Source organism: Neophocaena asiaeorientalis, unplaced genomic scaffold, assembly GCF_003031525.2.
Source record: "Neophocaena asiaeorientalis asiaeorientalis breed wild unplaced genomic scaffold, Neophocaena_asiaeorientalis_V1.1 scaffold136, whole genome shotgun sequence".
Taxonomy (NCBI): Eukaryota; Metazoa; Chordata; class Mammalia; order Artiodactyla; family Phocoenidae; genus Neophocaena; species Neophocaena asiaeorientalis.
The window spans coordinates 1,993,842-2,019,566 of record NW_020185333.1 but is presented as its reverse complement, the minus strand read 5'-3'; the positions used below and the strand labels follow the sequence as shown (position 1 = coordinate 2,019,566).

The window sequence follows — 25,725 nt, the reverse complement described above, 5'->3', positions numbered from 1 at the left end:
GGGCTAGTTACTTACCCTGTGGAACTCAATTTCCTCACCTGTAAAGTGGGGATAATAGTCCCCACCATGCAGAGTTGTTCTGAAGATTAAGAGAATACCTTGTGCAAAGAGCTTCGCAAGATACCTATGGTGGTAACAGGCGTGCCCTCCCTCCCACTACGGCTGCCCTCCCCTGCCACACTCACATCCTTTGCAGCTTCCCTTAATCTCACTTTGCTAATAACACGACCCTTTGACTTCCTGGATTGTCTGGAAAAGAGCAAAAGCTCTCTCTACCCCAAGAGGGAAAAACTTGTCAGGAAAAGCTTAATATTTTTCTTTCAAACCTCTTTTAGAAAATGTCCCCTTGTTCTTCCCCAGAAGAGTGGAGGTCCTCTGATGTTGAAGACACGAGGCAAAGGGAAGGATTAAAAATCAAGGGGAAAGGACTCTGCCCTAGAAGCCGTCCCGAACATCAGTGTGGGGCCAGGCCCTAGATCTGGTTTGGAGGGGTGCTTGTTTGGCAAAGCAGTGTAGCCCTCTTAACTCTCTAAGTAGCTAGGTGAGAAGCCAGAGGAGCTTGGAGAACGGAGAGGTTTAGGCAAATCTCAAGCACTCTCTAGCACAGAAAAAGAGCCTCGAAGCCCAGCCTTCAGTCCTCTGTGAAAGGAGCCATGGGTGTTGAGAGGCCCAAGACCGGCTCTTACAACAGACCATACAAGTAGCCAGAACTCCAGAGACTGGAGAGCGTAACACAGCTGTCAGCTGGGCAGCTTAACTACCTCCTATGATTTTTCAATGATGACTGTAGGTTTTTGAAAGAGCCGCTGGTTCAGATAAACTGGTCCAAAAGTGTTCGCATTTTGAGTATATGTCACCCTCCTGGAAACATACTATTACTATTGCCGTGTGTGCACGATTCGGGACTATGCATCCGCTGTCTAGATCGTTGTGATGCTGCCTTCAGCTACCTGAATTTCACTCTACTGTCTCCCCACCTAGCAGGGTGTTGGCACACCTTCCTCATTGGTCTCATGTTCTATAGGTACAGCAGTGAAAACACAGAGGCAAGATCTTGGTTTCGGCTCTGACAGAAGTGTGTGTACATTTGTGTCTTTGTGATTTTGATGAATCTTTTAAACACCATAGCTTAAACGAGGCATAAAGAAATAATACTGTAGAAGGGGTGGAATTAAAGTTCTAGGCAGGCAATAAGAGGGTGGCTGATCATAGCCGAGATATGTCATCAAGCGGCTAGAGGAGCAGTACAGTCTAGACCCCCAAGGAAATGTTCTGGGTGGAGATGCAACACAGCAAGCTGTCAAGAGTGCAGATTTTGTATTTTCTAATTTCCTTTGTGATTTCTTCTTTGATACATAAGTTATTTAGAAATGTGTTAACTCCCAATATTTGGGGCTTTCCTAGATATCTTGTTTTGTTGGTTTCTAATTTAATTCCATTGCGTTCAAGTAACATACTCTGTAAGATTTCAGTCTTCTGAAATCTTATGGCCCAATATTTGGTCTGCATTTGTGAACATCGCATATGCACTTGAAGAGAATACTGTTGTTGGCTCTAATGATGAATGAATGTCAATTAGATCAGGAAGGTTGACATTGTTATTCAGATCTTCTGTATCCCTACAATTTTTCATCTAACTGTTCTATCATTTATTACCAGGGGAGTGTAACAATTGCCACTATGATTATAAAACTACCTAATTTCCACTTTAATTCTGTCATTTTTAAAAAATGTATTAGGTATATGCACATTTATGATTCTATACTCAAGATGTGTGTTTCACTATGTGAAAATTTTATGTCACTAAAATTTAAAATAATCTGATTAGGACTCAGGGCCAAAAAGAATGTGTATAAAGGAGATCCTCTGGAAAAAAAAAATGATCTGGCAGAAGACCAAGATAAAAATGAAATTGTCTATTAAAAAAAAAGTACAGATTTTGTAGAGATGGAAAATACCAGAATTTCAGCACTAGGGGACGGAGAGAAGAAGAGGGACCTTGGCTGAGTGTGACTTTTGTCTGTGTTTGTGTCTGGAGTTGCAGAGGTTAGACAAGCTGAGGAGGGTTGGTAGGTTCCCGGAAATCAAAGATTGTTGACAAGGATGTGGATGAAGAGCTGGGGTGAGTCAAAACAGGAGATCTTTCATGAGCCTCTGAGACTTTAGGGTTCATTAATTAGTAGCATCCCCTACCTGAGGGATGCAGCATGCGTTCAGTATACTATGACAGCACTGTGCACGGTAGTCTAAACTAGCAACGTGGTGTGCCACATAGCCCTGGGCACCTAGCCTCCTGCAAGCAAATGGTAAAGATAACTGCATCCTTTCCAGCATCTGTGCTGGCTACTCACTGCCCTGAGCCTGGGACATGGCTGCTGGTCTCCGCCTCTCCGTGTCCTGGGCTCTCCTGTCCTTGTTGCTATGGGTGCACTGGGCAAGGCTCTGGCCTTCTTACCATGACATCACCTTCCAGCTCAAAGGGGCAACTTAGAAGCAGCTTATGTTAGATGAGAAATGGCATGAGAGTGTTCTTTAGTCTTCCAACAGCCGGCCAGGTCAAGACTTTGAATGTTACCACCTGTGTGATGGAAGCACGGGGCATGGGGACAAAACCAGGCCCCATGGCTACCACAGGGGTGCCCCAGGCATTCTTACCACAGCCGCTTCTCTCTCTTTCTCGCAACAGAGTGTAGCAGGGGATTGCGGTACCTCTTTGAGTGACTCCTGTGGCTTATGGGACGTTGACACACCATGTCGCGTGGAATGATGATAACGCAGAGAGGAAAGAGGTCCGAGGTCACACTTGCTTGCCTCCTCTTGGCCATGGCCGGCTGCTTCGCAAACCTGAGTGAGTGTTTTCCTTGCCTTCTCGGTGGCCCTTCTGGGAAGAACACTTTGCCCCTAGTGTCAGAGGGAAGCATCAAGCATTCTACAAGGACCCTCTAAAAAGGCCTCCTTTCTCCTGGATTTCCAAGAGCATTTCCTTCCCACTGACCTTCAGGGACACGCTCAATAATACAAGATGAGAAATGATCTCAATAACGTCATATTGGTTGTATTTTAATCATTTGAAACTTATACTAGGGAGGAGTAACGATAATGACTGAACTACCTTTTATTGAGCACTTAACTATATGGCATTACAACAAGCAGTTTACATGCATCGTTTGTCAGCTTCCCAGCGACGCTGTGAGACAAATATTATTAGTCCCATTTTACAGATAAGAAACTGAGACCCCAAAAGGCTAAAGTTCCCTGGCTCAGAAGCAGTGGCACAGGGATTCAGACACAGCTCCTGTTCAGGTCCGAAGCCTGAGCTCTTGCCTTCACACCACACTGCCACTCCAGTCTACTTTCTGGGGAAAAGGCCAGGTTGGGGAAATGGACCCGAGGTCAGCAGAGTTCTTCAGAGAAATGTCAACTCCTCTCTGGCTTGCTCAACTCTGAAAGGCTGCCTGGGTGCGGTGCTTCTGAGCAGGCCATGCTGTTGGTTTCTTGGGGGGTGTCAGTTCATCGCCACATTCCTGTTCTTCCTCCAGACGAGGTCCCTCAGGTCACTGTCCAGCCTTCTTCCACCGTCCAGAAGCTCGGAGGAACCGTGATCTTGGGCTGCGTGGTGGAGCCCCCCTGGATGAACACCACCTGGCGCCTGAACGGGAAGGAGCTGAATGGCTCGGATGATGCCCTGGGCATCCTCATCACCCGCGGGACCCTCGTCATCACTGCCCTCAGCAACCACACTGTGGGACGGTACCAGTGTGTGGCCCGGATGGCTGCAGGGGCTGTGGCCAGCGTGCCAGCCACCGTGACACTAGCTAGTGAGTACTGCTCCTCTGCCCCTTCCCATTCTCTCTCTGCCCCCACCCCAGTCAAACCCCCTGTCATCAGTCCCACCATAAAAGGGGCCTTGCCAGCTGACGTTTCCAATCAGAGAGTGGTGGCTGCCCAGTAATCTCCAGTGGCTGGGGACCTTTGTGCTCTCTGAGTAGAGGCAGGGTCTGGAGTGAGCGTCTAGAAAGAAGGAAACTTGACATGGTTGAACTGTTTCTGTGGGCTCCAGAGCTGGGCCACGCCGTGCCTTTCTACTTGGTCGCCCTGTGGTCTTTGATGTCATTGTGCCCCCCGCCCCCCATCCTCGCAGCAGTTGCAGTCAGAGCATGTACAGGGCCACGTGTGGTCCGAACAGAGCCCGCCCATTCCCCCTTGGCCTCCTGCCTCTCTGCGGGGCAGGCATAGTCTAAATTCCTGAAACAGAAGTAGTGGAACACAATGAAAAGGAAACTGTGGGACGGAGGGTAGAGAGGAAGAAGTGAGGTGACACTTTGGTCCAAGGAGGTTGCCGGGAGAAGACTTCATGCTACTCTTGTATATAATTGCCACTTGGGTACACTATTGTACCCAAGCTCAATACACACATTACCTGATTTTCAACCCGTGGTACGTATGGGAAATGAGACTTGACTGGGTAAATAAACTTCCACAGGCTTATTTTGGAAGCGCAGCCGCAACACCTGCTCTTATATGTGGAGTCTATAGCCAGGACGTTCACTTGGCCCTTGAACAATTCAGGGTAGGGGTCGCCGACCCTCTGGGCACTCGAGAATTGGCATATAACTCATAAGGGGTCCTCTGCATCCGCAGGTCCAACCAACCTCGGGTCATGCAGTGCCATAGTATTTACTGTGCGGGAAAAGATCCCCAGCCACGTGGACCCACGCAGTTCAAACCCATGTTGTTCAAGGTCAACAGTATTAAGAATTACCTCCGCTTCCTGGTGGCTGAAGCTTAGGAAACAGGGGATCTTGTTGAGAGTTCCATGGTGTTTGGGCTTAACCTTTTAGAAGGTCTCCTGAGCTTGTTCCCTCACGACTTAGCTGTGCCTCTTTATCCCGGACAGCCCTGCTTCCATGTCACCATCGTTATCACCCTCCTGGACCATGTGGTTCCAGGAGGTTGATGGTCCTTATGTTACGGGTCACACCTAAGGCAGCCAGCTTCTAAGATGCTCCTTAAGTGTCAGCTGGGGTCCCTGAGGTGTGAGGCGTGAGTCCTGGGGAGAAAGTGGTGAGAGAAGAGGGAGTAGAAAAGCAGGCGAGAAAAGACCCCGCCCTGCCCTCTGGTTTCCAGATTCCTAGAGGGACTTCACTCCCATGGTAGAATAGAGACTAGAACGAGGCTGGCAACAGTATTCCAGTTTCCTGGGGAACCAGTTTAGCAGCCCTGCCCTCTTCTCAGAGGAGGCCGGAAGACAGGGTGGGTCCCTAGCTACCTCCCTAGTGGGGGAGGCCAAGCCTGGGCTGCATCTTGGAGCCACTTTGCCTCTGTGGCTGCAGTAGCATTCACTGAATCTGAGTGCCAGGCCTCTGGGGAGCAGGCTTAGGGTTCGGGTTCAGTGAGGCAGGCAGGCCCTGGGCCACCTGCTGGGCCCTCCCCCGAGGTGTGCTGGTGGGCTGGGGCAGGGTGCTGGGAGAGCTGGGTGAGGAGGGTGACAGGGGTCAACTCGTCATAACAAGAAGGGCTGAGGCCAGAGCTACACTTCTTACCATCATACTTCTCTCGTAGATTTTTAAATTATAATTCAGTTGACTCTCTAGAAAGTTTAGAATATATGGAACATAATGTCTCCCCACCGTCCTTGTACAACCACCATCATCATTTTGGAGTGTACCCTTCTGGTCTTCATCCCTACCTATATTTTTACACTACTGAATATACAGTTTCTGTCCTTATTCTCTCCCCTTTGACATCGTATGACAAGCATTTTCCATTGGCCATATGACCAGATTTACTTTTTCTTTTTTATTGAGTATAAAATGCATCCAGTAAAGTACACAAAACGCACGAATGTTAAGTGAACAGCCCAATGTGTTTTTCGCGTGTACGTACCGTGTACCCACCGCTCTGGCACGCTCCTAGTTAATCTGTCCCCCGTCCCCCTTCAGAGCAGGAGCACAGTTGCTCATGGCCCTAGAACATCCCAGAGTGTGGCTCTACCATAGTGTCCTGAACGCTCTTCCTAGGGCTGAGCGATCGGGTCCTTGCCAGTTGTTCATTATTACAAATGAGAGGTGCCTTTTAGCAACCTTTGTGCCTTTAGCAACGCCGCTCCTCCAGGAGGTTTGCTCACCTGCAAATGGTCAGCCCTCGTCTGTGAAGACTTGGGAGACTCCCTAACTTGGCCTGATCACAAGCCAGCCTGAACCTCTCATTGTTTGGAGAACGGGAGAGCTGGATAGTATAAGATTTATTTTGGAGCCCTCCTTCTACTTCAAGGTGAATCTGTGTGAGGAGAGACAATTTATAGCCTTTATTTTTTAAAAAATTCCTGGCCCCTTCTTTCTCTGGTGCTCAAAGGGATCTGCAGTTGGCAGTGAGGACAAAGGGAATGGTTTGGTTGCAACCCAAGAAGGCACAGTGAGAGAAGAGGGGGCTTGTGCAGAAGCTGAGGCGAGTCTTGTTTGAAAACCAAGAGCTATTGGCTTGTCATTTAGGCATGAATCAGAAGAGAAATGTTTGGGCCTGACCAGAAGATGGATGGAGAAGTGCTGGAAATGGGGAGAGCAGGCTTGGAGGGTCTGTGTCCTGGGGAGAGGGAGTTGGTGGACTGGAACTACAGCCTCCCAAACTTGGAGGAGGCAGTGACGGGGTGGCGGGAAGGCGGGAGAGAGGGGTGCTGTGCTTGGGTTAATGCCATGGGGGATTTGGCCCAGACTCAGCAGCTAGATTAAGTTTCCCAGAGCACATTCCTGAGCAGAATGGGGGCTGTGTTTTGCTGGGTGGCTGGTGTGCGAGGGAGGCCGAGCAGCAGAAGGGATTATAGAAGGCACGTTCTGCATTCAGAGGCGAGGCCGGCAGCGGTGTGCCGGCGCTCACACGCACGCACGCACACCCACACTTGGTGTTTCAGGCTTCCTTCTCCTCTGGCCTCTCCCCAGTGCATTCAGATGTTCATCCTCAGGCAGGGCACTTGCTGTTTGGCCTCTGTGGCAGGGCGCTGCCTCCTGCATCTCGGTGAACCCCTAGAGATCACTGGGGGTTTTCAGTGATGGGGCTTTCAGTGATGGGGGCGTTCAGTGATGGGGGCGTTCAGTGATGGGGGCGTTCAATGATGGGGCTTTCAGTGATGGGGGCTAAGACCTGGCTTGAGGATTCAGGAATGTAGAGGAGGCTGCTAGCAGAACTTCCCTGGTCCAGACCACTTTTACTCTGATGCCAGGGGGTGCACTTGAACTTTACCCCTGCCTGGTAACATCAGCCTGTGTTCTTCAGGTACAATGGGACCGCCTGAAGTCTCACCTGTGCACTCCCACCCTCTCCTCTAGGTGGTCCTGGCTGTGTGGAGAACTGCTTTTCTTACTCTCTGTGGAGGTGCCCTTCCCACTCTCTTCTGTGGAGATTTTTTTTCCTTTTTCACTTAAGCTTTCTTTGTGGTGAATCTCTCTTGCTGCTAATGCCTCTCTTCAGACCATGTTGTCTAATTCTTTTTGAAACGCTTTGACTTTGCTCTCCTTTCTTACCTCTCTTCCTCTTACCTCGCTTTTCACAAGCTTCACGCCCGGGTGCCACCACTCTGTGAGCCTGAACCAACAGCGGATGTTGCCCGTGGACACCGCATTCCTTGTTGCTGGACCCCGAGGCATCCTTAGCGTTGTTCTCCACACAGCACAGCACGTAATCACAGGCAGTTCAGAGCTGGCGTGCAGCGTGAAAGCTGTTTCCGACCCCTTACCACTCGTCATCTACCATTCAGATAAACTCCTAATAATTCTTCATTTTTACCTTCTTTCTATCTTTTCAGTTAATTCTCCCAGTTATCCTATAATCCCTAGGTCCTATTCATAGTTGGAAATAAAATAGGCGGTGACTGGATAGTAATTCTATATCTGGGGATTTTAGTCCTCAGTCTAATGTGAAGTCTTACGTTGGTGCTGGTTTAATTGACAGCCGATATGTAACCCCTCCGTAAGGTCTTTAAGCCCTAGGACCAGTCACGTACTCCTGAATTATCCTTCTCTGGCATCAGAGATCAGAGGCAAGACAGCTGACAGGAAAGGAAGGAGTTCCCCTTAGGTAGCTGTGTCCATGACTCTGTGCCTTTGAGGAAAGGTCAGAAGGGGACAGGGGCCCTTTGTTACCATAATTTAACCCATGAGTGAAATGAAGAGCCCAACTGGTATGATGGAAAAAACAAGAAACTTAAACCGAGGGTCTTTTTTTTTTTTAAGTTTTAACTCTGCCACTTAAGAGTTAATGTGGCTTTGGGCAAGTCATTTGATTTCTCAGATTGCCACACCTGTGAAATGAGCACAGTAATGATTACATCATCCATCTTATGGTTTGGTTTTGTTTTGTTTTGGTTTGTAGAGAATCAAATGAGAGAGTATATGATAGTAATATTTTGAGGCATCTTATGAATTCCAGACTTTATTCACTCACCCATTTGGTCAGCACATATCCGTGGAGTATCCTCTTGCAGAAGGCTCTGAGGCCTGTGCCCAACCCTGTGCTGCCCAACTGCATTCTGGGAGCAGCCCTAGGACGACAGAGCCCAGGAGGGGCAAAGCTTCCGTCACAGCCAGAGCCAAGAGAGAGGACTGGCTTATCAGGAAGAGAGAGCAAACCCATTTCCTGTGAAGTTCTTAGCTTCCCCTACTCACATGTTCTCCAGCCTGGGTCCCCATCTCCCCGCCACCTTTGAGAGCAGCCCGTAGTGTCACTGCATATATGTTGTCAGTGTAGCCCGCAGAGCTGCCCGTTTATGCTTGTGTTGGCTCACTGCTGCTTATTGTTCCAAGGAGACAGTGCTGGTTTGCGCTGGCAGGATGGGCCGACCCTGGCCCTTGGCCTTGTGAGTTCCACAAACAGAAGCCATGACTCTTCTTACTCAGCTCCCCAGCTCTGATTCCCATCAGACACTTCCTTAAGGTCTTCTGTGCTGTGACCCTGAATTAGAATAGGCCATTAAGGATTGCTGTCTCGACATTAAAAAAAAAAAATTTCTAGCTTCCTTTATCCTTGTTTTTATTTATTTTTTAATTTTTTTTTTTTTTTTTTTTTTTTTTTTTTTTTTTTTTTTTGTGGTACGCGGGCCTCTCACTGTTGCGGCCTCTCCCGTTGCGGAGCACAGGCTCCGGATGCGCAGGCTCAGCGACCATGGCTCACGGGCCCAGCCGCTCCACGGCATGTGGGATCTTCCCAGACCGGGGCACGAACCGCTGTCCCCTGCATCGGCAGGCGGACTCTCAACCACTGCGCCACCAGGGAAGCCCTATCCTTGTTTTTAGTCAGGGTTCTCCAGAGAAGAAGAGCCAATCTCTCCCCCCGCCCTACATATATATATAAAATGCATGTATGTATATACACACACACACATATACACACATACATAATTATATAAACACATATAATTTTATGGAGAACATACATATGAATATATATACACACTTATATAATTATATATACACACATGTAATTTTATGGAGAACATATATATAATTATACACACACACACACATATGGGGAGAGAGAGAGAGAGAAAGACGAGTAGAGAAAGGAAAAAAGAAAGGGAGAGAAAGATTTATTTTAAAGAATTGGCTCACATGATTGTGGAGGCTGGTAAGTCCAAAATCCATAGGGCTAGCCGGCAGGCTGGAGAATCATGAGTCCCACTAGGGAACCAGCAAATGAACCGTTCTCCTGAGTTCAGTATCCGGGTGTTTTGGAGATTCGTGTCCTGCGAATTGGGGAGTGTTTAGAATTTCCAACAGCACAGTAAGACCTAGTCCCTCCTGTTGAGGATCTCTTAGTCTGATGGAGAAGGTGGACTGCATTTACATGTTAGCCATAAAGCAAGTCAGTCAGACCCATGAGTTGCCTAATAGAGATACAAACAGATTTTAATGGGAGCTCAGGTGAACAGTGATTCATTTCAGTTTCAGGGCATTGAGGAAGACTCAGGGTTGAGCCTTGAAGAATGTGTGCGGGACAACCTTTATCTCTAATTTTTTGAGTCCTCACATCCCTTTCTCAGACCTTCAAAAACGAAGTTCAGCTCTCTACATCGTGTACTTAGACCTAAGCCCAGTGCAGTTTCTTGGACGGTGCAGATAATTCCATAGTGAGTTCAGTCAGATCCTGAAATTAGGATGAGGTAGCAAGAGAGAGACGATCACCCAGTGGCTGTATTTCCCTAGGAGGGGAAAGGAGCCTGCAGCTGAAAGCTGGGTCTGAAGATGCCCTCCAGGCAGAGTGTATGAATCTGCCTTTGCTGGGAGAGGTAGAGACACAGCTCCACACGGTGGTATAGTTGGAAAAGGATAACTAACTTGAGCTTGAAATCCAGCTGCTTTACGCCGTAAGCATTGTGTATTTTACTTTGCCAGTTGGACAAGAAAATTATTGAAAGACAGTTTAAACCTAAAAGCTACTAAGCAACTTGAGTACCTAAATAGGAGATGACTAAGGAATACCTTACAGCTTTAGGCCAAAGTCATATTAACCCTTTCTATTTTCTACTGGATACAAGCAGAAATTCACACCTCACAAGAATTTCCCCTGGTGTTCTGGTGAAATCTTCAAATGGCTTTGGCAGTGCTAATCCCAGTAGGCCTGGCACAGGTGCCCAGACAAATGTGTGGAGTTAGCTCAGGGCATCATGGCAGCAACTGCCCCAAACAGCCAGGGTTCCAATTCTCTATTTAGCAACCGTCAATATTTACCAAAAGAGGGCTCAGTTCCATGGTGCATCTTCTCCCAAGGACGTGCTTAGAACTCTTAACCTACCCCACTCCTCTCCTCAGTCTGTTCTTTGCACACACACCCATATGCTTAAATAAAATCCTAGGTTCATTTTCTAAGCTAAGAGAAAAGGGAAGGACCACACAGGGTGTTAAGCAGGTACAACTATAGATTCAGTGAGCCAGAACAGACTTTAAGAAGCCTTTTGCACAGGAAGACAAGGGGAAGGATTGATTAGCTTGCTTGAAATCACTGGAACCTCTAAAGAACATGATGCAAGATGGTTCTTTTAAAAGGAAAAAGAATCAGGAGAGCAAATGAGTTCCTTGGCTCTCCTTTTTATGTGTGTGTAGAAGAGTTTAGGGATTTCTACCCTGATCTTGTTTTTTAGACTTGCAACTATTTTTGGAATCTGGTAATAGTCCCAGGAACTATAGAACAGTGAGTCTGTCCTGCAAATGGGACAAAATGTTCAAATCTAAATAAAGGACTGTCACTTAATACTGAGGGAAAAAACGGTAAGCAAAAGGAAAAAAAAAAAAAAAACTTGCTGAGGCAGAAACAGCATGTTTTTTTCTTTAGGGAAAATTGTGCTTCGTTTTTGGTGAATGCGTTCCTTTTCTACTTAAAAACATTGAAAAGGCGTCACAGAGTAAGACCCAGGCTGCAGCGTGACACTTAAGCCTCCCTCTCAGCCCTACCTCCCACTCCAGAGCCAGCAACCCTGCCATTTCCTCAGCTAGCCTTGCACTGGTTTTTGGAATGGCGCTCCGTCCACCTGTAACAACCTCCTTTCCATTCTCTTCCCCAGAGAGTTCCCACCTCCCTTTGGTTAATAGATAATTCCTTCTCAGTTTTCAAGATTCAAGTATCTTCTCCTCTAAGAATCTTTTCTTGACGCCCTCGATCCCCCAAGTCTGGAGTGGGGTCCCCTCTTCGCGGATCCCTACCATCCCGAGTTTACTTCTCTAGGCCTCTCCTGCCACCGTCTCTTTGCCCTTCACCTCTGTGACCACCACACTGCTGCACAGCAGTGGGCCTGGCACAGGCTAGGCCTTCGGTGAATGTCTAGGGAGAGGCAGACTCCAGATAAGATGTGTTTGAAGTCTAGAAGATCAGAAAGGGCATGCAGCAGGTGAACAAAGATTTCTTCACCAGACTATGACATAGTAAAAATATTGAGGAAGTAAACAAGAAAGGATGAAGCAACATCTTGGGATATAAACAGGCTGAAAATACAAATAGATTCAGGAAGGGTTTAGAAAAAGTAATGGACGTCAGAAGCGTGAAGCATTTTTAGAGGAAACTCTGGAACGTTTGAAGGGAGACGCCAGTGGAAGTGGCTGCACGTCCTACCAGATGCCTCACGGGACACTGTCAGAGAGGGTGGGCAGATGACATGGGTCGTCATTACTGCTTTTAGGACTACATAGTTCCCAGGTGTGTGGAGGGGAAAGCGGGAACCACTGTGGGTCCCACGGCCTTCAGACCGTGCCCCCGCCTCTCCCACCTAGAATTCTGTTTGTAAAGGCCACGCTGAAGGGTTCACATCCATTGTTCCTCTGAATGCCTCCGTCTTCTCTCCTCTCTCTCTTCCTGTACAGGCCGCCAGCCTGCCAAAGGCCATGCCAGGAAGCAGCTCTGGCTCTGATGAGTCCAGACCACCGGGATTCACATTAATTTTTCCATTGCTAAGTTTCTAGTTTATATTTGGTTGATCAGAGAAATATGTGTGATGTGGGTTGCTGGCAAGTCAATCTTCTTTTTCCTTCTTCTCTCTTTCCCCAGTGTATGTTTTCAGACCATTTTATTCCTTCGTCTAGTCCAAAAGAAACTCCCCAGTTCTGCTAGCCAGCCCTACTTCACAGCAGCACTGGAGTCAAATAAATGGGATGGTCTACAGACATCTTCTCTGTTCATCTGGCTGCCAGACTCAGTGGAGAAACGGCTCCCGTCCTTGATTTGTTTTCAACGATTAATAACATTTCTCATTCTCATATGTCTTTTAAAAAATATATATTTTTAATTGGTTCAAGCCAAGAAATTCCTGAAGCATTAGGCCAGTTTACTGCAAATCATTTAATGACATTGCAAACTAGGTTGTTTTTCTTTTCCTCCTTCTTCCTCTCGCACCCCTCCTTTTATGCCCTCTCTCCTGTCCTCCCCACCTCCAGTTTCGACTCTGATCTTCGGCTATCCTCCCTCTGGGCCTTTCATCTCTTCCCCAACCTCAGCTTTCTCCCACTGCTCCAATCTAGGTGCACACCCCACCTTAACTCAAAAGAAAAGAAAGAAACACAAGATTTAACAACTAATATGTTTGGCATCTGCCAAGGTTTTTCTCTCCCCCATAGAAACTGTTTTTATTTAAGTGGCATGCCTTGCTTTCATCAGAAAGTGTGTGTGAGAAATTTCATGTCACGTTTCCATGGCTGTCAGGAGACAGCTTTGGAGCCAAAATTATGCAATTGAACAGGCAGAAAAAAATCCTGAAGAGAGCAAATGTATTTGTCCACTCTTCCAGCCTGCAAAGGGACGGTTACTCACTCCACCAACCCCCTTTCTAAGTTGCTCTGGAGATCGAGGTAACCTAACTTAGGTTGGAATGCTGGTGAAGGTGGCAGGGACTACGCCTGGGGACACCACTCGTGCGAATTGTTGTACCCTGCCTTGTGTGTTGCTTTAACTGTCTTTTCTATTAGAGTAAAGCTCCTGTGGTTAGGAACTACGTCTTTATCTTCTTGGTATCTTCGCAGCTTCTGGCTGGCTGAGTGAGTGAATCAGTGGTGTCTGGAGGGACGGTATTGTGCCAGATGCCAACTGCAGAATATGCAAATTTTGCCCAGCCTCGTGGGCTGCAGTTGGGTTTGACTTCAGTGGTCTGTGTGCCAGGGCTATGGACTAGTCATAGGTTTAGTCACTACCCAGAATGCGTGGCGTCTGAGAGGCCTGCCCATCCCACAGTAAACCCCGTCCACTCACCAGGATCCAGGCAGTCCCACCTCTAACAGGAACACCGTCAGGACCCAGCCTCCACTCTGCTTCTGCAGTCCCTCACCATGGTTTTCCACTTGTAGCACACTTCCTTTCAGAGGCTTGACCTTGGGGTCGTGCCAGGCCATGGCTCCTCAGGTGACTTGGAGATCAAGTCGGGCTGTGATTCTCTGCCCATCCGTGAAGCAGTTCAGGGCACTGGAGAGCCCCTGCATTGCAAGAGCCCACACGGGGAGGCAAGGCCTAGGACCCTTCACCTGCTCAGACAGCGCCTCCGAGTCCATCGGTAGAGCGGTGAGCCCCGGGCGCTTGGTTCTACTTCCTCTGTACCTTTGCTGCCTTTCAAAACATGCAGGGATGGGCCACAGGGTCAGCATGTCACTGGGGTACTCCATTAGGCAAGCTCTTTCTGCGTTTTGTAACACTGGCCGTAGACGCAGCAAGCCAGCACAGGGGCAAGTTGAGGCCTGGCGGCCGGGAGAGTTGGGGGTAGAGTGATAGGTCAGCCTAGAAACTTGCCGATGGCCACGAGGCTGCTGAGCCACCCGGCAGCGTTGCCAAGTGAGCCCAATTCAGTCGCCTCACGATCTGGTGGATCCCATCCAAGCCTCGGCAGATGCGTGCAGGCTTGTCCTGTGCTCCCTGAGAACAGGCAGGAGGGTAGGACGGGACTGACTAGGTACGAGAAATGCCTGGAGGCCTTGAAAGCCGGAATGTTTTTAATCGCTCCGCAGCACTCAGGGAGTTGGGGATGTTGGTAAATCCAGGCAGCCTCCACCTGAAGGCACCGTCTTACCTGACTTCTTTCTTAAACAGAAGCGAACTTTAATTTTCAGCCTAAGGGAGGAACTCGGGGAGAAGACGATCAAATAAGGAAACTCCCTGAAAGTAAAAGTTAGGTTTATTGATTACACTGGGGGCGTTTTGCTATAGAAATTGGAGGACGAGCCTCCAATCAAGATTTGACAATTTTGTGTTATGAGAATGAACAAACATACACTGAATATTGTCATTTAATTCATAGATCTACTGAGCCTTTTATTCATAAAGGAAGGATCCAGGCTAGAAGGTGGAGAGAAAGAAATTCAGAAGGAGCTCAAGGTGAAATTTGTCCGTTTGTAGTTTCGCATGTGATCCTGGTGATGGCAGCCACACCGGACATGCCTCTGAAAGTTTTTATTTTCCTTCTTTTATCCCCACAGCTAAGATGGTAGGAGCCTGATGTACCCTGTAAATGTGAAGAGGAAACTCAGAGCATATTGCATGATTTGTGTCTGAACAGATCCCTGTAATCTGTGTATCCAAGGCTCCTACGGAAGTGATATATGAGAAGATATATGTCCGTTAAGAAATTGAGTGCTTAGAAGGCAAGGAACTGGGCAGGGTTCCATGTGGAGCCTGAGATGTTATGGGCTTCCTCAGAAAGCACGAAGTTCTGTGACAAATAAAGAAGGTCCATAAACCCAGAGATGGCCTAAAAGACGAGGGCTTCTGACCTGTTGAGAGCTGAGAAACAGGAGTGAGCCCATTGGCATTTGATTAGTGCCGACAAGTTAATAAAATAGTTGGAAGAATACACAAAGACGGGATGCAGAAGAAGGGTCTGAGGGAAGGTAAGAGGATTAAAGCTGCAAAAACATTCCTCTACTGGATTTCTCAAACACACCAGCCAACAGGCAAGGGCAGGTGTCCTGTCAAACCATTTCCCCCAGGAAACCTGATCCATCGTTGTGCAGCGAGGCCTGAGGCCTGCTAACCCCATTTGTAACTGAAGGGCCTGCCCCTTATTCCCAGCGAGGCGCTCTGAGCAGCCCAGGGACTCGCCAGGAAACTGGCTTTGCAGACAAAGGGGCCTGAGAACAGGCTGCTTTCCTTCATATGCAGCCAACTAGATCTCCCTGCATCTGCCTCTCATCTGGTGGCTGATTAGACTGTTATTGATCACAAAGCCTCTGCCCCTGCCTGGCCTCCTTCCTGCCCAGAACTGCTAGAAAAGGGGGTGCTCTGATTTTCAGATCGTCCATCACTTCATTACTCTGCCTTTGATCCCTTTTTAGTGAAACTCAACTTTTGCTCCAGCAGCCAAATTGGGAGCATTTGTCTAGTGAAGCAACAGCTAAAGCTTAAGCTTTGGGGGGACAGGGCCAAGGACCCAACTGCTGCTTATTTGTTTTGAAGCCAGGAGGCTCGCCTGCCAGTCGGCCCTTGTGGGGAGCTGGAAGCCCAGCTGGGGTGTCCTGGGTCCTGCCCGCATGGGCTGTCGTGCACATGTAGGCATCAGAACAGAGGGGGCCATGGCTGACCAGCGCCCCCGCTACTGCACACACAGCCTGCTGTCTCCAAGGCAGCAGTGGATTGTCCGAGCATGCAGAAGGCACCAAGAGGGGCTTAAGGGGGAGTGCATAGTGTTACCTAGTGTGGGGGCAGTGAGGTGTGTACACGGACTCCATGCACGGATAAGACCTCAGTTACAATGGGGCAGAAGCCAAGGGCTAAGCTGGAGATGGCGTTCTGATCCCAGACTCCTTTCCGTTGCTCACATCTTTCTTGCAAAATGATCTGTTAGGCTTAAGTACATTCTTGCTTGAGGCAGATTTTCTTAGAATGAGGTAAAGGAGAAGGGTGAAACAAAACCTCAGAAACTCTTGGTGGAGTAGTTTCTAGATGTATTAGAGCGTGCATGAGAGTGCTGCTCAGCAACTGAGGAATTTTCCAGGTGCCCCTGAGCTCACGATCGCTCACAGCTCACTTTGTGGGGAGCCTCCTGACTTGGCAGGTAGGGCACACCCTGTGCTGAGGAGGGTTAAGACCTTTGCATTGCTGAAGTGCCTTGCTTGGGAAAGCAGATAGCAACATCCAGCTAGAACACACTGAGCCCAGGCAGTCCACCCTTCCTTCTCTCTGGGAGAAAACACATCCGCTCTCTTGGCTGAGAGGCTCAGCCAAGACTGGGCTACATATTTTGTGGGGCTCAGTGCAAAGTGAAAGTCTTCCAAGCGCAGGGCCCACCAAGCCGGCCTTGGGCACAGCCTTCCAAACTAGTCACTCGACAAGGACCAAGTGAGCATGGTGCATCCTGAAGACGGTGCAGTGGGGCTTGGGGCGGGGGCATGGAGTGCAAAATTAATAGGTTGCCCGCCAGGAATTTGCAACTTAGTTTGGGTTGGTTATCACCAACACAAAATTAAATAATGATTAGATAATTCTTTAAGAGCCTAGAAGGCCCTGCACCCACCCAAAGGAAGGAATCCATGAGAGAGCTCACCTTGACCCCCAGGACCCACTGGTTCAGCCTGGAAAGCAAAATGTGGCCATAGAGATGAATCAGGCATTCTGTCATTGTTTTTGCCACACTACTCGGTCAACAGCGTGTATTTCTTCTGGTGTATTTTTCATTTCAGTTATTCTTCAACTGATTAGTTGTTCTTTATATATTTTCTAATTCTTAGTTAAAAACGTCTTGTAACTTCTTGCTCTGTGCATCCATTCTTTTCCCAAGTTCTTGGATCATCTTTACAATCATTACTCAGAACTTTTTTTCTGGTAGATGGCCTATCTCCACATCACTCAGTTGTTCTTCTGGGGTTTTATCTTGTTCCTTTATCTGGAATGTATTCCTCTGTCGTGTCATTTTGTCTAAACTTCTATTTGTATTTTTATGTATGTGGAAGGTTAGTTATGTTTCCCAGCCATGGAGAAGTGACCCTCAGTAGGGGATGTCCTGTGTATCCCAGCAGTACACTCCCCTCTCGTCACCTGGTGGCCAGGGACCGGCTGGTCCCAGGGTAGGTCCAGACCTGTGTTTTTGGACTCAGTTCCGCAGGCTATGTGACTGTTTTTCTTGCTTCTGGTGTCTGCCCCCCCGGTGGGTGAGGCTGGTCTAGAGGTTTGTGCAGGCTTCCTGGTGGGAGGTGCCAGTGCCTGCCCACTGATGGGTAGAATTGGGTCTTGGCCATCTGGTGGGCAGGGCTGTGTCAAGGAGCGTGTTTAGAGGTGGCTGTGTGCTCAGGAAGTCTTTAAGCAGCCTGTCTGTTGATGGGTGGGACTGTGTTCCTGCCCCGTTGGTTGTTTGGCAGAGGTGTGCCAGCACTGGAGCCTGCAGGCTGTTGGGTGGGGTCAGGTCTTGGTGCTAATGACCCAAGCAAGATGTCAGCCTTCAGATGAGTAATCCCGATACGTTCGCCGCCAGCTTTTATGTCCCAAGAGCGAGCCACAGCCACCCCCTGCCTCCCCAGGAGACCCTCCAAGACCAGCAGGTAGGTCTGGCCAAGGCTCCTATGAAGTCACTGCTTTTGCCCTGGGTCCCAGTGCACACAAGACCTCATGTGTGTCCTCTAAGAGTGGATCTCTGTTTCCCCCAGTCGTGTGGAGCTCCTGCGATCAAGCCCCACTGACCTTTAAAGCCAAATGTTCTGGGGTCTCCGCCTCTTGATGCCAGACCCCCAAGCTGGGGAGCCTGACATGGGGCTCAGAACTCTCTCTTGTTCCCGTGGGAGAACTTCCGTGATATATTATTCTCCGGTTTGTGGGTTGCCCACCTCGGGGTATGGGATTTGATTATATCTCAAGTGTGCCCCTACTACCATCTTGTTGTGGTTCCTTCTTTGTCTCTTGGATGTAGAATATGTCTTTTTGGTAGGTTCCAGTCTTTTCTACTGATGGCTCTTCAGCAGTTAGTTGTGATTTTGGTGTGCTCGTGGGAGGAGGTGAGCTCAAGGTCTTCTACTCTGCCACCTTATCCCGACCAACAGCATGTATTTCTTATTCCACATTTATTACACCTATTTTATCTCTTTCCTGTGACCCTGGAAGTAATCACTCAAGAAACATCCTATTTTCAAAATATCCAAACTTAGATAAAGGTTGGCCACGCTTGGATAAAAGGTTCATGGAAAATTTGTTGTGCTAAAGCCCTTGAGCTCATACTATAGACCCAACTCAACTATGAAATTTGAGTTCACAGGCAACATGCATGGGCATCTCGTACCTGACTTGAGTGGCCCAGCTCCAAGACAGTCACTCATTGGTCATTCAGCATTCACTGAGCATCTACTTGCGCCAGGCACTGGTTAGGTTCAGAGGACACATACATGAAGAAGACTTGGTCCCTGCCCCTAAAAAGTTCACAGTTGAATATTGGAATCAAGGGGACAGTGATCCTTTCATAGAAATAAAAGGGCTTTCCTGCCCTGCTCTGGCTTGGCTTGACTAAGAACTTCTTGAAAGTTCCATTAAATGGGAAACCTCTTGACCTCACTGAGTGCCTTGATCACTGAGCTCTCCTCTGGTGACAGCAGTTTGTTTTTGGTAATTAGCTCATGTCTTCTGTGAGAAACCTGATTCCCACCGCTCCTTTTGCCTTGTCTGGGAACCAACCACACAGGCAGGTGGAGTCTTGCTGTGAACTGCAGTTACACTGCGAAACAGAATGTGGTGTGGTCGGCACTGAGATGGTGCCTCCAGGGCTTTCTGAGTACCTTTATGGAGAGAGAGTCTGGGTAAATATTTTCATCTCTCTTATCTTCTTCTCTATTAGTTTTATTTCCTCTCTTAAATTAAATTCAGCCACAATCCTGAAAACCAAATTTGGAATGCGGTTTTGTTGCACAAATGGCCCGTTTTGTTCAGCCACAGCAGTGATTTGGCTCAAAGAGAGTTTTGTTGTTTGGACCGTTGGATTGTTTAGGAAACATCCTGCTTTGGTTCCAGATGGATCTCCATCCTCTCCAGTTTAAATCCCAGTCTTCCTGCCACTGAGCTAAGTCAGGAGAGACTGCAGCCTGGCGTCAGGACCCTCGGCTCGCCCGCATTCCACTGCCATTAAGCCACACTGGGGACATCCATCCCTCTTTGCCTTAGAAAATCCTTCAGGCATCCACAGATCCCCATCCTTAGCCCTGAGAAAGAATTAGCCATGACGTGACATGTAGTCGGCTCTCTGAATCTGCAGGTGGAAAATCCGAGGATACGGCAGGCTGACTGTCATTGTTGTCCGGCGCCATTTTATATAATGGACTTGAGCATCCGCCGATTTTAGTAGGGCGCCTGGAACCAATCCCCGAGGATACTGGGGGGGACTGCGTAGCTCTTGGGTAGCAGGAATCAGCCTTCTGGTTGTAACCACGGTTAGCAATTGAGCAGAATCTCGGGCCTTTCACTTTTCACTGTGGATGTCTGAGGAGAAGGCGATTCTTGATTGAACTGGAAAACAGACAAAAGCATTCTTTATCGTTCCTTTCAGTCTCCATGAGCTGTGCCGGGACACCTGTGCCCTGACTATGACCCATTTCCAGCCAGGCTCAGTGGGGCCGATGGGCATAGCCAACTTGCCCCCCGTGTCAGTGTAACAAAAGAGGCTGGTCTGCGTCACAGGCACCACTTCGTGGACTTCTCTACACCCCGCCCCCTCAGCTTATATACACCCAGCTGAGCTCCCCATGCAGTGAGGCGGGCCACACATTCCCTCCTGTAAACTCCTCTAGACACCAAAATGTTGGAGGAAAGACTCGGAGCACCCCCAGAGCACCCCCAGTGTGTGAGCTTCTTGCAGCTGTTGATTGTGACTAAAGACACTGAGGCACGAGCCCACCCTGAAATGTCACACTGTCTGCCTCTCTCCTCCATCGAGGCCCAACCGGCTCCTTCCCTTCTCTCCACAGATCTCCAGGACTTCAAGTTAGACGTGCAGCACGTGATTGAAGTGGATGAGGGGAACACGGCGGTCATCGCCTGTCACCTTCCTGAGAGCCACCCAAAAGCCCAGGTCCGATACAGCGTCAAACACGAGTGGCTGGAGGCCTCCAGAGGTGAGCGAACAAGTAGGAGCCCAGCGGCCGGGGCCAGGAGGGAAGGTGGCCGTCTCTGCAGCGCTTCCCAAACCCCCCTCCCCACGCCGGCAGCCCCTCCCCATGCTCGTCAGCTGTCTTCTGCCCTGACATTTAGCCCTGCGGGATCCTGAAGGGATTGGCCTCCGTTGTGGAGGTCCCCTGAGCCTGTCGCGAGGAATCTCTTCATCCTTTGAGGCCCTGGCAGATGCTCTGAGCTGCTGCCATTGGATGAGGGCTGAGACTCTCCCCTTGCAAGCTCCCCCGACACCAGGCACACATAGGAGGGCCGCCTGACATACCAGACATTCCTGGAGCTGTGGGGTTCCCTGCTGGGAGACGGGGCTCTTCCCCCCGCACAGCAGAGCCGGTAACGCAACCGTCTCAACAGTCACAGCTTCCTGCTAAGTGGACGTGACAGCTGGTCCAGCGGCGACCAAGCTTTCGCCCACAGAGTGCCAGCAGGGAGAGAAGCTCTCTCTCAAGACCAAGTCAGCTTCTTTCCACAACTGACCTGCACCCAAGGCCAAGTAGACCCTATGGCTGGACCCGACACTTCAAAATGTGTACCTTTTTAAATGTCCTAGAGATTTTAAAATATCTTTGTTAACTTTCTGGTTATGAAAGGGGAGTATATGTTTACTATAGAAAATACAAAAAACTTTTTTTTTTCAAGGGTAAAAAGCCTAATCCTGCCACTCAGAAATAACCGGAGACTGAGGAGAGTATGAATGTCTATTGTCCCTAGCAGAGGCCTGGCAGTAGCCCCTAGAGAAGGCCTGCCCATCCCACAAGTCAAGGGCTTTTTCCTTTCCATTTGGCGTTTGCCTAAGCAGCTCACACCGGGGGCGGCCCAGTGACAGGCAGGTACCAGACTCAATGATTCTAGACTGCAGGGACATCCAGATTGCCAAGGGCAGGCCACCAGGAAGCTCAGATCTGATGACCAGTGCTTTGCCTGCCAGGAAGCTAAACACCAACCCAGTCACCAAGTGTACTGTGAGTCGCTGTGAATCTGTCTCCTGTGGAAAGAAGCTGAACTCAGCCCTGGGACCCCACCCCCATGGCACCCCTGGTCCAGAAGCAGACAGAGCCTAGCAGGCCAGCGATGCAGGGGGAAGGGCTTCAGTGGTATTCATGGAGAGGGTGGGGCTTGGGGCTTAGAATATCCCTCCCTGGCTGCAGAAATTCAGCAGTGAGATGGCTCAGAGCTGTGACCATAACAGAGACTGACGGGAAATTCTAAAGTCAATTCCCTCCTTCCTGGTGGCTTGCAGGAGTGATCAGCTCGTCTCCCATGTGTGCAGCACGGGCCTCTCAGTCCTTACAAATGGCTCTGAGGCAGCACACATCATGCTGTTTTACAAATGAGGAAACAGGATCTGAGAGGTTAATTAACTTGCCCAGGATCACACAGTTAGTATGCGGCAGATCCAGAGCTGGAGTCCAGGTCTGGCAGATCCCAAATCCTGCCTCCTTGCCATGGCACCCAAGCTCCCTTAAAAGTTATAAAATGCTCTTCCACAGACCCATGTATGAACTTGGGATGGTGGTGGGGTGTCAGCCAGCCAGGTTGTTGGCTGGTTGGTTAGTGTCACCCCCGACACTTCCGCCCCACTAGGTGTGAGGTTTTATGGGGAGAATAGCATTTTCAGTTTGGGCTTGTTGGAATTCAGGTATACAACTTCTGACTTGGGCCCTACCTGCCCCGATCCTTTGCGGGAGCTGCTGAGTGCAGTATTCCGGGCCCAAATTCACCCCTGTCCTCTCTTCAGATAACTACCTGATCATGCCGTCGGGGAACCTCCAGATTGTGAACGCCAGCCAGGAGGACGAGGGGATGTACAAGTGCGCTGCCTACAACCCAGTGACCCAGGAAGTGAAAACCTCGGGCACCAGTGACAGGCTGCGCGTGCGCCGTAAGGGGAGGGTCTCATTGACGGAGGGGGGCTGGGGCCGGAGGGGCATCCGGCATGTGTTGTGTTGATGCTACTGCTGCACTGCTGTCTCACTTCTTCCTCGTGACAGCTCTCTGCAGGAGGACCTTGGGGAGCCCAAGGGAATTAGTATCTTGCCCCACTTGACATAGGTCATAAGCCCCTGAAGAGCTGTTTGATTCCAAATCCACAGTCTCCAGGCTGCCGCCTGGGGCTGGGTCACCTGAGGCAGGGCGGAGGGGATCCTCTGCGCCCAGTCCTGGTCCTACACGCTGTCCTTCCTCTCCTTGCCCCTCCAGGCTCCACTGCTGAGGCTGCCCGCATCATCTACCCGCCAGAGGCCCAGACCATCGTTGTCACCAAAGGCCAGAGTCTCATCCTGGAGTGTGTGGCCGGTGGGATCCCACCCCCAAGGGTCACCTGGGCCAAGGATGGGTCCAGTGTCGCCAGCTACAACAAGACACGTTTCCTGCTGAGCAACCTCCTCATCGACACCACCAGTGACGAGGACTCCGGGACCTACCGCTGCATGGCTGACAACGGGGTTGGGGATCCCGGGGCTGCGGTCATCCTCTACAACGTCCAGGTGTTCGGTGAGTGTCTTCTGTAGTCCTTCTTTTCCTGGGCCTTCTCTTATCTGCACGGCCTCTCTAGAAGCTCATAAGCTGAGGCTCAGACAGGGTCACGTGCCTTGTGAGAGGTCACGTGCCAAGTGAGTGATGGAGGAGAACGGAGAGAGCAGGAGGCCTTGGATCCCAGGGGCCAGGGTGTAGGGGCCCGGTAGCCCTTCCCTGTCACGACTCTGATGAAGGAGACATGGGACCTTTTCTCTCCTCTACCAACGTCATGGGGAAGGAGGGAGCCTTGCCCAACAGCAGTCCCCTCCCCAGCCTGTCTGGGCCTGGATGGAAGGGCTCAGCCTTTCTTACCTCTGCTCTGGTTTCCTGGCAGAACCCCCCGAGGTCACCATGGAGCTGTCCCAGCTGGTCATCCCTTGGGGCCAGAGCGCCAAGCTCACCTGTGAGGTGCGAGGGAACCCCCCACCCTCCGTGCTGTGGCTAAGGAACGCCGTGCCCCTCACCTCCAGCCAGCGCCTCCGACTGTCCCGTAGGGCCCTGCGGGTGGTCAGTGTAGGGCCCGAGGATGAAGGCGTCTACCAGTGCATGGCCGAGAATGAAGTCGGGAGCGCCCACGCTGTGGTCCAGCTGAGGACCGCCAGGCCGGGTGAGTGCAGCCCAAGGGTCTGAGATTCCAGCTGAACATTTATAGAACCCTTTTCTCAAATGGAATCCAGCTTAAACCCCCAGTATATAAAATAAATAAATGTGGCTTTTAGTTGTAAGTTTAAATTTACATTGACTTCCTAATAAGTCAGAAGTGCAGATGACCCATTTAAATACTGTATTTAGAAAAAAACAAAAACCTTTTAAATTAGTTTGCAGAACCTGTGGCTTCCGAGAGTTCCGTAGAACCCAGCTGGACAGCCACTGGTCTAGCACAAAGGAAAGCACCTCTGTCTTTGTTAGTTTGATTCCTTTCAGTTGACATCTATGTGGATTGAGCAGTTGCTATTTGCTCAGCACTGGGCTAGGCAATGAGGGGGATGCAGAGACCCTACCTTTCCTAGGGAGGAAATAAAACTTACCGAAGAATCAACTGGAGAAAAATACAGCAAGGAGTAATGCTGACTCATCTTTATCAGGAGCCAACCTCCTGCGCAGGAGGTCGGGTAGCAGAAACTAGTGTTGGCGGAGTCTGTGGACGCTTCCTGAAGGAGGAGCGACCCCTCCTGCCTCTGAGAGTCTCAGACGTATTTACATTCACAGTTCACACCTCCAGGTCCCCACAGTGGAGCAGGGAGAGGCCCACACTGTCCCATGGTGTGGATCCCACAGTGAAGGGGACACGTCCCCACACCCACACAGAACGTGAGAAAAAGGACGCAGGCTCCTGCACCTCAGGAGCAAATTGAGGTGGTTTGCTCAGACGCGCCTGGTGCAGACACAGGAAAACAAGCCGGCGGCGGGAAGCCCGGGCAGGGGCGCCCGGCTGCCTTTCCCTCCTGGCCAGGCTGGGGCACAGCCCTCTACCCCCACGGAGCCCGGCTGTGTGTCCAGTGGGCTGATGGTCACTTCACGTCCTGAGCCAGGGGCTCTTCCTGCCCTGGCAGCCCTTCCCTCTGACTTCTCCCTGTTTTCTCCATGGAGACAACAGCTCAGCAGGTGGCCAGGGGACTAAGGGCTCTTCCTTACCTTCTCCTTCCGGCTCTGTCCTCCAGGCACCACCCTGAGGCCATGGCGGGATGCTAAGCTGGCCACTGCCACACCTCCTGTGCCCCCGCCCGGACCCGGAAGCCCTGCCCGGATGCCGAAGGGCCACCCAGGGGCTCTGAGGCCGCCGGCGTTGGCGCAGCCAGCGCCCTTGCCGTGCCTGGGAGAGCAGGGGCAGGTGGCCCCCGCCGAGGCACCTGTCATCCTCAGCTCGCCCCGCACCTCCAAGACTGACTCGTACGAGCTGGTGTGGCGGCCTCGGCACGAGGGCAGCGGCTGGGCACCGATCCTCTACTATGTGGTGAAACACCGCAAGGTATGGTGTCTGGCATTACGCCTACCTCTCGCTGAGGCTGGGCAGGGGCCTCCACCCGCTGGCCATCTCCCCTTGAGCTCCTGAAGCCTGGATGAGTCGTATCTGCTGATGATCGTGACCACCTGATCCCTCCGGCGTGCTTTCCCACCACCTCCCGGGAAGCTGGTTGTGAGATGGGCATCTGGGGCCCTAAGAGGCCCGGAAGAAGCCGTGGGTGTGCTTCCAGGTCTGAGCCTCGCACACCAGCTTCTAGTCCCGAGGAGAGTCCGTAGGCTCCCTAATGACCACCCCAGTCCTCCCCTCTGCCCTTGGTTGTTGATGTTTTGTTTTGTTTTGAATCTAAGTAAGCTCTGCTGGTGCTTACCTGCAGGAACCCGGGCGTGGCAAGCTAGCTTTAGAGCCAGGAAAACAAATATCTGTGAGCAAGTGTTTTCTCTGAGGGCTACAAAATACCGCCTCAGTTCTCAGGATTCCTCCTGGCTCAGCTTTGACAAGCAGGCCTTTGAGCTAAAAGCACATCGTGTTGTTCAGACCTCAGCTATTTCTCCTTGGCAGAAGGAGGTCTGTCCAGGTGGATGTGTTGGGAGCTCTCAGGGAGGGATCCGGGGACAGAGCTGGGCCGGCCCACCTTCTTGGACCATCTGCCC

General features: G+C 50.3%; 1 protein-coding gene across 5 annotated transcripts in view; it reads left to right on the top strand.

The window, feature by feature from the left end:
* The window catches only part of BOC (BOC cell adhesion associated, oncogene regulated), a 230,550-nt gene that overhangs the window by 186,365 nt on the left and 18,460 nt on the right, over window positions 1-25,725 (top strand). For 4 of the 5 annotated variants that reach the window (XM_024735414.1, XM_024735415.1, XM_024735413.1 and 1 more), the window contains exons 3-9: window positions 2,687-2,848; window positions 3,540-3,818; window positions 20,391-20,537; window positions 22,331-22,474; window positions 22,792-23,085; window positions 23,444-23,716; window positions 24,771-25,078. In XM_024735414.1, coding sequence (XP_024591182.1) covers window positions 2,752-2,848; window positions 3,540-3,818; window positions 20,391-20,537; window positions 22,331-22,474; window positions 22,792-23,085; window positions 23,444-23,716; window positions 24,771-25,078 — 1,542 coding nt within the window. In that variant the 5' untranslated portion in view covers window positions 2,687-2,751. The remainder of the gene's footprint in view (window positions 1-2,686; window positions 2,849-3,539; window positions 3,819-20,390; window positions 20,538-22,330; window positions 22,475-22,791; window positions 23,086-23,443; window positions 23,717-24,770; window positions 25,079-25,725) is intronic. The other variant, XM_024735416.1, reaches the window with a different exon arrangement.